We start from the raw sequence: 12,452 nt of genomic DNA, 5'->3' as shown, positions 1-12,452 counted from the left end.
CCCAGGAGGACAACTACAAAGCACATAAAACAAAGATGGAGATGCACCTGGAAATGTCTTCCCTCACCTGCTATCACTGTGTTCACACACTCATAGAGAAGTGACATCGCTGAAGTGCTGAAGGGAAAGACAATGGAGTTACTGCATTACAAGATACTCAGAGCCCAGCTGAGGTATTACAATAGGAAGACGGCCAGCATAACTCCCCAGTTTTAGTCTCGGAGCTGGGCTTTTGCCAGGTGGAGAAAACACAATTTTTCAAATTCCTTTGCATCTTTTTAAAAACAACCTGGTTTAAAATAAAAACTATACAATTTATAAAATCTAAAATAATACCAGAATGATGGGCTACATTTATTGCTTATAACTGAATCCATAAGCTTCTACCAGCCACGTTACAGCCACTACCCTGTCTTCAGAGTGTTGCGAGACAGAAAATCAAATCAGGAAAGGTCACTAAGCCATTTAGTCCAGTAACGATACTGGAAAATACACGTGAACTTTGTAACTGCAAAAGAAATTATTTCTTGACAGACTAGCTTAATACACTAGATGTTGCGACGCCCAGCTCAAGGCAAAATAGGCTTTTCCCCATCCCCCGTTGTGAGACTAGCCTTATTCCAGGGGGGATCGGGATGACCACTGCAGGCACCACAGGACGCCTGCGTGTGGAGTTTTCAAGAAAGCCCCATGCAGCTGCCGTGGCCTCTTCCCAGGCTCTGACTAGGGGAGGAGCCATGCTCCAACCAAAAGCGAGCGGCGCGCCCACGGTCGAGCATGGTGCCTCCCACAACAGCCAATGCATGCAGAAATGAATGAAGAACTGACAGCGTGTATTCCACAACAAGCTTCGAGCCACCTCAAAGCACACACCTCCAGGAGTGGGTCCTCTACAAGATGGCACAGAGCTGCATCCTGCCCAGTGATTATGTTGGGCACAACATGCTTTGAGGGTTTGGGGTGGCCCAATGCTTACTCTGGGGTGCACGCCCCCTGTCCCTTATTAATGTCCACACACGTTGGCTATTATTGATATGGGGGCATGATACTTGCCCATTTGGGGCCTAAAGTAAGAGGGCAGGATGTGAATCTATGCCAGATAATTCTGACTGTGACAGGGGTTAAAACTGGTAGAGCAAAGGAAATTTACAAGATTAGCTTTAGAAGGATTAGAGCAGCCTCCCGAACTTGGCACACCTCAGATGTGTTAAGACTACAACTGCCACATTGCCATTGATGGAAGTTTTCAGCCAACACATCTGGAGGGTGTCAGGTTGGGAGACACTGTATTACAGAGGTTTTCCATGATTATTGTGCCAATAATAAATGAGCTTATGAAATGTTTGAATGTTTATATGTTTTGTTTTGGCTTTAAAAACTTATTTATATATTTATTTACACTATTTGTATAATAATTTTTTTAAAGAAAAACAAAACACAACAACAACATAAACACACAATACACATACACTAAAATATCTCTTAAGATTGTAAGAAATCTACCTTCGGCTCCCCTTACACAACAAATGCTTATTATTTTTCTCTACTTCTTACCTTAGTTGTATATCATACACTGAGTTCACAGACATTATCTCATTTCTCTCCTAAGTTTTAACAACAACAACAACAAAAGAGAACCAACCATCTCAAAGTTCAAAATCCACATACATAGATATCATTTTTCTCTATTTCTTGTACAAATTCTATAAAGGGTTTCCAATCTAACATAAATTTAGTTGTTGACCCTTCTTTAATTATAATAGTCAGTTTTGCCATCTCTGCCAGCTCCAGCATTTTCATGATCCATTCGCCCACAGTTGGTATGGTTTCATTCTTCCACTTTTGTGCATACAATAACCTTGCAGCCGTTGTCATGTAGCGAAAGAGGGTGAATGTTTATATGTTTGAAAAGCTTTTAAAAATTATTATTTTAAAGGCACCCATGTGAACCCATAGAGCAGGCGTGGGCAACGTGTAAACCAAAACAGCTGGAGGGCCGCAACTCTCACCATCTGTCACCACTGGCTAAACTGGCTAGGGCTGATGGGAGTTGTAGCTCTCCAGATGTTTTGGCCTTCCAGTTGCTCACCCCTGCCACAAAAACACAGATATTACAACATCGAGTGACTTCTCAGCTGTTTCCAACAACCTGGGGATAAGAAAAATGTTTTGCATCAAGCTGGATGCTGCAACTTTTAGCACGTTGTTTCTAGTCCAAATAATTCTTTTAAAATAATTGCAGAAGTTCAACGTTATTTTTACTAGACTAATTATATGCTTATTTGGAAGCTCAACCCATGATCTGTGCTAGCCATGGTCCAGCATCACATCTGAATAGAACCAATAAAATCCAGGGGTTATGATAAACCATAGCTAGCAAACTTACTTCAGACCTGGGTTTTTCATTTGTGTTTGCCAACGAATCATTGCAAATCATAGGATGTCAATACGGGCATTGGAAGAAAAATGTGTTGCTGCAGGAACGAATCACACCACAATTAAGAGAGAACTAAGCACGAACATGCTCACCCTGCCTCTTAAGGCATTGTGCCTCCTCTTTCTAGAGGGAGGGTCGAGTGCCAGTTCCTTGGTTTAACTGCTAGAAGCTTCCAATACTGGCTTTTGTGCAGGCCCCATTTCTGTGTGACTGCAGAGACCATGAAGTAGTAGTCCTATAGTTAAGCTTCCTTAGCCAAAGTTCAGTGTAATCAGTGAACTGGGCAGAAGGCTACTTTTCTATGTAAAAGAACAAGCTACAAGGAAAATGTATCTGCCTTTGAGGTCAACAATTATAAACATGACTTCCGGTTGGAACCAATGTCGCTCTGGTAGCATCCCATGGTAGCGGTCCGTGGGATCTTTCTCAAACAGCTTTTTAAAAGGTTGAAAAGCCTTTTCATTCCCCCCTGGAATTGAAAGGGGGGGCAAGGCAACATCTGGATAATATCTTGGAGAAAAGTACCCCCCTCGAGATAGTGGGGGGGCTGGATTCCAGGATTATCTCCCCAGAGCTTTACCAACGCAAAAGCTGTACTGAGACTCCTATTTCATAGGAGAAAACAAGGCTGACGTGTTCCACAATAATATATGCTTTAAGAAATATCAACAACTTCTGAGGGATGATTTAAGAAATGTTAACAATATTTGAGAACATCTGAGGACCTGCAAGATCTGTTTAAGAGAAACATGTCTGCGCCGAGGAGAAGAAAGGAGCCGGCATCAACTCCCCCCGCACCCCGTGTCAAAAGTTTTGAGAACAGAAGATATAGGGGAATTATTTACTCTGATAAAGACTTTATCTTCGCAATTTACGGAGCAAGCCAAAAGATTGGATTTAATCAAAAATTCCATCACCGTCTTGCAAGGAGCTGTAGATTTAATTAATGCGTCATGGCAAAAAATGGAGACGAAAATTAATGAGCTAGAAGACCGAGTGGCAGGAAATGAAACTACGACACAAATTTGTTTTAAAAATGCCTTTGATAGAATTTCTCAACTGGAGGCCTTCACGAGGAAATCCAATGTATGTATTATTGGGATTAAAAATCTGTCTTGTTGTTGTTGTTTATTCGGTCAGTCGCTTCCGACTCTTCGTGACTTCATGGACCAGCCCACGCCAGAGCTTCCTGTCGGCCGTCGCCACCCCCAGCTCCCCCAAGGTCGAGTCCGTCACCTCCAGAATGTCATCCATCCACCTTGCCCTTGGTTGGCCCCTCTTCCTTTGGCCTTCCACTTTCCCTAGCATCAGCATCTTCTCCAGGGTATCCTGTCTTCTTGTAATGTGGCCAAAGGACTTCAGTTTTGCCTTTAATATCCTTCCCTCCAGTGAGCAGTCTGGCTTCATTTCCTGGAGGATGGACTGGTTTGATCTTCTTGCAGTCCAAGGCACTCTCAGAATTTCCCTCCAGCACCACAGTTCAAAAGCATCTATCTTCCTTCGCTCAGCCTTCCTTATGGTCCAGCTCTCGCAGCCATAGGTTACTACGGGGAATACCATTGCTTTCACTATGCGGACCTTTGTTGTCAGTATGATGTCTCTGCTCTTCACTATTTTATCAAGATTTGTCATTGCTCTCCTCCCAAGAAGTAAACCTCTTCTGATTTCCTGGCTGCAGTCAGCGTCTGCAGTAATTTTTGCGCCTAGAAAGACAAAGTCTGTCACTGCCTCCACGTTTTCTCCCTCTATTTGCCAGTTATCAATCAAGCTGGTTGCCATAATCTTGGTTTTTTTGAGGTTTAACTGCAACCCAGCTTTTGCACTTTCTTCTTTCACCTTCGTCATGAGGTTCCTCAGCTCCTCCGCGCTTTCAGCCATCAAAATGGTATCATCTGCATATCGGAGATTGTTAATGTTTCTTCCAGCAATTTTAACTCCAGCCTTGGCTTCATCAACCCCAGCACGTCACATGATGTGTTCTGCATACAGGTTGAATAGGTAGGGCGAGAGTATACAACCCTGCCGTACTCCTTTCCCAATCTTAAACCAGTCCGTTGTTCCGTGGTCTGTTCTTACCGTTGCTACTTGGTCGTTATACGGATTCCTCAGGAGGCAGACAATTTATCAAAGCAAAAAATATGGCAAAACAAATGAACTTACAATATTACTTAAAATATCCTGCTACACTTTGTATTGTGTCTGAAGGTCAGATGAAGAAGTTTCTAAATCATGAAATGGTGGAGGCATGGCTGAACGTAAAAATGCGTGAGAATTCTGTTACAACCCCATGAACTGGAATCTTTAAACAAGCTTTGTTAACTGCTTGTGTTTAGTCTACATGATCCAGGCTAGGTCAGAAGATAAATGATTATACATATATTCATTTAATCTCTTTCATCTTTTTTTTCTTGCTTTTCTTTATATTTTTATTTCAAAATAGATATGGTATTCTGATTTAAATTTATTGTTTGAGGGTCATTGTGCACATGCATTTATATATAAAATATATTATTGATTGTTGAAGGTTTAAGTTTTATTATTATATAACATTATATTTCTTTTAATTATTATTAGTATTATTATTAATATAGGCTACTGGGAATGAACTGTAGACCTGTTTCTTTGATATAAGATTGATATGATATTGAAATGTAAGGTTGTTTATTAAATTGTAAGATTGTTAAGGTTATAGATATAGTTTTTAAAATAGAATGGCATTGGAGGCTGGGGGGTATTGGAATTTATAGTTAATTCTTTAAAGGGGAGGGAGAGGGGGAAGGAAGGGGAAAGAATCTTCTTTTTTCTTCACTTCCTTTCCTCCTCCCTTTTCCTTCCCCCCCTTTCTTGTTCCTTCTCTTTTTGTTATTGTGGTGTCCTCATTAGAATATTGTATTGTTGGGAAATTGTAGTATTGATCAGGATGTTGGTAATTTTGGTACTGTTTATTTCATTTATAAAGATAAAATAAATAAAAATATATTCAAAACCCCCCACCAATTATAAACATGAGAACTGGTGTGGTGTAGGGCCAGAGAGGCTGCTGAGCTAAGAACTGAGACATCCCCAGCTCAAATCTTACCTCTGCCATGTTCTAACCAGGTGGCCTCAGCATCTCCTTTTCTATCTGCATTATGGGGGTAAAAATACTTACTGCCCTACCTCAAAGGCATGTTGAAATAATAGCAAGATAATGTGAAGAATTTTGGAGTACTCAAAACTGATATTAAAAAGCTATTATTAGTAAATGTGGTGTAATAGGTCACACTGAATACCTATGGCTCTAAACGGTATAGGCAATTTCACCCACGTCCTTATGTCTAAGATACAATCCTGAAGTGCAACAGATTTGGGATGAGGGCCTTTAGCTCAGTGGTAGAGCAGCTGCTTTGCAAGCAGAAAGGTCCCTGGATTCAGTTCCTGGCATCTCCAGTTAAAAGGATCAGGTGACGAGAAAGACCCTTCTCTGCCTGAGGCCTTGGAAAGCTACCTCCAGTCAGAGTAGAAAATACTGGGCTAGATGGACAAACAATATGACTTGGTCCAAGACACGTACAAGTGACACAACCTGATATAGCTTAGAAAGGATGCCTTTAGCTGCAGGTCAACATAAATTCTTAATAGCAATCATTTGGCCTCCATCCCTGTTTAGGAACCACAGAAGTAACAGGAAAAAGAATGATTTAAAAATGGTCTTTTGTTGATGATTTCAGTCGCCAATTCCAACATTGCCATGGGTCAATCCACCCTGACGGTTGCTTTCTCACGTCATGACATGGCTAGCCATTTTAGTGAACGCAAAGGAGTTAACGCTGGTTGGGAAGGTGCCCCACACGTCCCATCTCCAGACAAGGCCATTTACCAAAGGAAACAACTGGCTTAACCACAGCACTCAGCCAGTGCCCCAAAGCCATACAGAGGTGAGGGAAAACACAAAGAATGAAGAGCCAGGACACATTTCTATAGAGCTAAGGATGGACTAGAGCGACGCACAGCCCTCCCTTCTGGTTTGAAGGCTGCCACGTAGGGAGCAGAGCCATGGCACAGATAGGGGGATGCTGCTCCACCCTGGGGCAGCAAGCCCTATTTGCCTGCCATCGGTCACCACCTGAATTGGTCGCGCCTGATGGGAAGCGAGAAGTGCCAGTCAAACCACATGGGGACTTGTATCTCTTGCACACTTGTTGGAACCAAAGTACCAGGAGAAACAAGGGCCAGAAGGCTACATCACCCCATGGTTCATCCTGTAATGGCGTAGAACCTGAATTTACTTTTCTTATTTCTTTATCAACATAAGAGCTGTGCTGCATTGGACCAAAGGCCTATCTAGTCCCACAGTGGCAAACTAGATGCCCCTGCGAAAGCCAGAAGCAAGACAGGAACACAACAGCACCCTCCAGCTTATGTGCCCCATATTCAGAGGTATGCTGCCTGACATAGCAATCATACTAAGTAGCCATGATGCCCCTTTTCCATTTGTATTGTGTCTAGCAGACTGCAAGCCATTCTTCTAAAAGTTGAACCACCTCCACTGCAGTGTAATAAATGTATGAACAAAGAAGCCACGGTTTCACTGTGGCCTGGCTTGCACATCACAACCATCCAGGTGGGTTTCTTGTTTTTATTTACACACACTGCCCGACTGCTCCCACTGAAAACGGGTGCAGCTAAACAACCCAGATGTGCTGCATCCCTGGGTTGTTTAGTGTTGCATCTGAACCCAGACCACTGGCTTGTCTCCCCCGCAACAAGAAAGAGGTCCAGGTTGTCCTGGAGTAGTTTAGTCACTTCCTCTTGCAGCAGGAGCAATTCGGCAGTGTACACCAGCATGCTGCCTTGTTCACGTCAACCAACAATTTTAAAAGGCTGTGGGTTGCCCTGAAGTGCAAAGTGGGCCAATATCTTTGGGATCTTAGCCAGGGTTATGTCAGGAGAGCCCTAGTCTCTTTCAGTAGACTCCAATAGCCAACTCAAGACACAGATGATAGGGTTCTTTTCAAGGCTTTAATCCTTTTACAACTTAATGACTCTTTCAGATGCTAATCACCAGCAACTAACCAAGGAACAGCAGAGTAGCCTATGCTCCGGGTAGGCAGTTGGTCCCTGTTTGAAGGAGAATCACTTGAAGACCCTGAACTTATGGGCTAGGGAGAGATCCTCCCTCTTTCCCTTGGGTCCATGGGAGGCGGCCGTTGCTTGCGCGTCAAACGGGCGCTATGCCTCCTTTCCGCGCCCTCCATCGCTCGTCGCTCCCTGCGTCTGCGTCGAGCGTCCAGCAAGCCCCCCTCCCGCACTCTCTCACTGCCAGGATCACTATCTATCTCAGGAATGCCGGCAGGAGGAATCTCTGCCAGCTGCTGTGCCTGGCTGTGCCTGAGCTGGCTCCTCTCCCACGGATTGCTGATCCTCCTCAGAATCAGAACTGCTCTGGGGTTCTATCAGCTCAGTTTCCACCCCGGACAGGTTAGTGCTAACCATGGATAAACATGTCCACAGCAGGCCCTCTTTTTTTTTTTTTTTTACACATACTTTTACACACTGGCATCTAAATCACACTTCAACTGAGAGACATTTTTAAAAGCACTTTCAGAAGCAGCAGTTAACAGCTCCAGGAAGCACACATTCAGGATCAGATGCGGCCCACCATGCTGACTCCATACTTCTCGTCCCCTCAATGTCTGGAAAACCACTTTCATCTCATCTTTGCCAGCGACACGGGGCAGCTGGCTCTGAGCATCAGGCATCACATTAACACTGAATCAAGAGTGTTAGCATGTGTGTCGACAGGGAATCTCACAGGTTCCTCGGCTAGGTGAGAAAGGCAGGAAGGAGACTGGAAAAGGGGAGGGGGGTGTTGAAGTATACATACTGTCCACTTTGCTGAATTTCTTGGAAGCAGACTAATTTTTAAACTTTGACAAAGTTCCCATGAACTCTACCCTCTTTAGGTAATTGGAAGAGCGCGTGCTGGCTGTTTGAAAAAGAAAGGAGGATTAAGTGAACTCTTTTCTCTGCTTAGTCTACTACCCAAAAAGGGGGGCACTCCCATTATAGAGATGGCACTGCCCTGGGGTGATTTTTTTTTAGATGGCCCAAGATAATGAAGGCAAGTGGCCAGCCCCTGGAGAAGTCACCCAGAAGCTGGTAGAGAGATCAGGAACGCTATGGCTACCCTGGCCCACAGGCACAAACAGTTTTGCTGGTTAGAAACGCTAGCACAATCTGAACTATTTTATACTAATGTTAAGAGACAAGAAATACGTACAGCTGGTGAAGAATTAACCCACTTACCTGTGTATGAGATTGGTCAGGGGCTCTATTAGCTTCTTTCCCAGCCTGGGTTCCAAAGGAGTGAGAGCACCAAACTACAGGGAAAAGGAGAGAAAGTTGCTAGCTGCCCCTAGCTATCCCACAGTTTGGAAAGGATCAGAATGCACTAGGAATAGTGATAAGAGATATCATGGTGGCTTTAAAGGGGGATTAAACAAATTCATGGAGGATGAAGCTATCAATGGCTACTAGTCATGATGGCTACAGATAACCTCCAGGATCAGCCTCTCCCAACTGCTGGGGAACACGAGCAGGAGGGTGCTGTTGCACTCATGTCCTGCTGTGGACTTCCCATGGGCATCTGGTTGGCCACTGCGGGAAGCAGTATGCTGGAGTCGAGAAGTCTTTGGCCTGATCCAGCACTGAAAAAAGTATGACTTGTTTGGAACTGGCCAGAGGATCCAGCATTTAGTCTCCAACAGTGGCCACAAAAGGAAACTTAAGAAGAGGCCTGCTGGATCGGAGCAAATGTTCATCCACTCTAGTGACCCAGTTCACACGATCACCATGGCTTAAACACATGGGCCGTTGCTGGATAATCTGAAGTTGTTTCCCCCTCCAACAAGACATGCTGCCCAGGTTTGGACAACATGGCGAACCATGCCTGGGTGAGTGATCAGGCAAATGGTACTGGGCATGGGCCACAGCTTAAACAAGCCATCGTGACTTGTTTAAGCAACAGTGATTGTGCAAACCAGCCCAGTAACTTCCCATAGTGTCCAGCCAGAAGCCTCAGGGAAATCCACATCCAGGAGCATGGAGGCAATACCCTTCTCCCACAGTGGTTCCCCAGCAACAGGTACTTTGTGGTATACTGCCTTTGAAGATGGAGGTTCCATCTTATCATTATGACAAATAGCCAATTGTTTCCTTCCTCCATGGAGTTGTCTCATCCCCTTTTAGAGGCACCTAACCCAGTGGCCATCATGGCTCATCTTGTGGCAGCAGACTCTATAAGGACACATTCCTGTCCCAAATGTATTCATGGAATTCTACAACTGCTTCTAGAAGGGTTAGGTGCCCCTGAATGTCTCAATCCCCCCACCCATTTTTATGGGATGAAGTTGCAGACCCCTTTGCTGTAGCTGTTCCAAAGGTGGCCAGCCAAAAGCCTCTGGAAAGCTCACAAACAGGGCACAAAAGGCAGTGAGCATGCGGTTTGTCTGCTCACCTGGTCCTCAAAGGTATGTTGCCTCTGTACCTGGAGGTTCTTTTTAGCTATCCTGGCCAGTAATTGGCCAACAGGTCTACCCCCTCCCCCCATTAATTTGCCTCATCTGCTTTGAAAGTAACCTAAGTTAGTGGCCATTGCTGTGGCAGTGAGTTCCTTAAGTTAGTTAAGTGCAGTGAGATTCCCTCATCCCCCATTCTGAATGCACTGCAAACCAATTTACATGTGTACCCTGCAAAACTGTAGTATGACCAGAGAGGGAGGGGGAAAATGTTCTTTCTCTCCCTCCGTTAAGGGAGATTGAGGGCTGCGATGAAGAATGCTAAGATTACAGAGGGAGGGGCCATGGCTCAGTGGTAGGGCACCTGCTTTGTATTCAGAAGGCCCCAGGTTCAATCTCTGGCATCTCCAGTTAAAGAATCTCGGATGGCATGGGTGGTAAGAAAGCCTCTCTGCCCAAGAGGACAGCTACTGCCTGTCAGAGAAGACAGTGCTGGGCTGGATCCACCCGTGGTCCTAACCTGGTGTAAGACAGGTTCTTGGGAATCTTTCCATTAATTCACATAGCGACCTTTCCCTTAGGCGCTTCCGGCAGCTGCTCCTAGCAATGTAGGAAACTGCCTCATATTGAGGCAGACCGCTGTTCCAACTAGCTCAGTATTGACCTGACTGGCAGCAGCGGCTCTCCAGGGTTCCACTTAGGATTCTTTCCTAGCCCTACCAGGAGATACCAGGGACTGAACCTGGGACCTTCTGCACGTGCTCTGTCATTGAGCTTTGGCCACTCCCCCATGCACAGCTATCCACAATGCCATGCGACAAGCCTTCCCAAACCTGGCTGCCCTCCAGATGTGTGGGACTGCAACACCAACGCAGCTGGAAGGCACCAGGCTGGGGAAGGCTGTCATACATCCTCAACGCTGTTCTACCCTTAAAGGTGGCCTGAAAATGACTTTAAAGACATAAAAAAATAAATACCAGTCTCACCCCCCCTGCGCCAATTACAACTATTTGCAGCCCGAGAATCAGACACCTCCCCACAAGCCAATTACGCAGGCCGTCTGCTGCTCTTCCTTCCTCTCCGTTTGTGTTGGCTGCTACACCTCTTAAGTGTCAGAAATTTTGTTTTTTCACACCCAAGACACTGCTAACGAAGACACCGCTAACGAAGACACCAGCCACCAGGACCTGCTAAAATACTTGCCAATTTTATGATTTTAATGAGGACCCAGTTGTTGGTGGATGACGTCATCAGCTTAAAAAAGAGTGGAGCGAGGGAAAGGTAGTTTTTTGGGTTGCGCCTGGCTAGCTCACATATGACATTCACAGCAGCTGACTGGACGCCTGGAAAGGAGGGGGGGGAAAGCATCTGAATGAGCGGACTTGTAGAACCAGAGGGCTCACGGACAAAGCAGAACTATACTTCTGGCTCTGAACTGAACATGCAGGGGAACTTCTGCAAAGAAATCTAGGTGAGGGTGCCTAGAAAGACCTGGGGAGATTCTCTTCCTCCCCCCCACATCCCCCCAATTCTGCAGTATGCTCCTGTCCTGCATACTGCAGCATTCAAATGAAATCTGGAAGTGACAGATTTCTGTTTGTCTTTGGAACTCACACAGGAAACCACTGAAAACTGAAGATCTCTGCTCCTCCTTTCTATTGGGCTAGTGCTGAAACTGCTTCAGGTCTGGGTTCATGTTTCCTGTCACTGCTAGTCAAGATCCTTATCACCCTTATACAAATAAGAAAAGGGATAAATGACTTGTCCAAGGCTACCAAAAGAGCAGAGACCTGCATTCAAGTTCACTCTTAGCCACTGAGCCACACTGCAAGCTGGGGAGTGCAACAGCTGGGAGAGGGCAGAACAGAGCTGGACCTAGCTCCAGCCTAGGAAAAACTGGGGTAGGAGACTCCCAGGGAGACCTGTCCGGGAGAGAAGGCTCTCAGACAAAGTCCAGTGGCAGAAGAGAGATGCTGCCTGCTCCAGCATCTGACTACTTTAGAGGAGCAAAAGTAGATATGACAGAAAGGTTTGGATGCCGCTGAAAACAGCGGCATGTTTGTCTCCTCCTTCACTCTCCCTGCCCCCAAATACTTTCCCATGTCTTGATGCAACAACATTCGGTATTGCCCTGCTGGTAGGCAGGCAAGAAGTGCAGAAGGCCACAACGTGAGGACACAAATAAGTTCTACTAGACACGGGGGTGGGAGGCAAACTATGTGTAAAGCTGCTTTGTTTGGTAGCAGCTGTGTTTACCCTCACATCTAATTTGGCCCAAGCAATGAAACTGATCATGCATTTGGTCATGGGGAGGAAGCCAAATCTCTGGAGGCCTAGCCCATAAATCCTCCATCGCCTTGACCTTGTCTTGAAGTCCCATAACTCTCACACCATGACCACCACCCCTGCCAAGCCCTTATTCCATTTTACTTAAATGTGGGGGTAGTATACCCTCGTGCCCCCAGTTCAACTACAGAGAGCAATCTCAGAATCTTTTGGATCCCATTCATCCAACT

The 12,452-nt window shown here is 45.3% G+C and overlaps 1 protein-coding gene across 5 annotated transcripts in view; it reads right to left on the bottom strand.

Moving 5' to 3' along the window:
• The window catches only part of LOC146334127 (AP-3 complex subunit delta-1-like), an 87,734-nt gene that overhangs the window by 28,108 nt on the left and 47,174 nt on the right, over positions 1-12,452 (bottom strand). For all 5 annotated transcript variants that reach the window (XR_014786429.1, XM_084825230.1, XM_084825226.1 and 2 more), the window contains 3 exons: positions 11,140-11,279; positions 8,726-8,799; positions 68-117 (listed from right to left, as the gene is read on the bottom strand). Coding sequence is in view for 4 of the 5 variants with exons in the window: in XM_084825230.1 (XP_084681356.1) it covers positions 68-117; positions 8,726-8,799; positions 11,140-11,279 (264 nt within the window). In the remaining variant the exon portion in view is untranslated. The remainder of the gene's footprint in view (positions 1-67; positions 118-8,725; positions 8,800-11,139; positions 11,280-12,452) is intronic.

Source organism: Heloderma suspectum, chromosome W (genome assembly GCF_057233095.1).
Source record: "Heloderma suspectum isolate Gila_16-S chromosome W, 16-S_ref, whole genome shotgun sequence".
Lineage (NCBI taxonomy): Eukaryota > Metazoa > Chordata > Lepidosauria > Squamata > Helodermatidae > Heloderma > Heloderma suspectum.
Note: the sequence above shows the minus strand (reverse complement) of the source record. Positions and strands in the feature narration are given on the sequence as shown.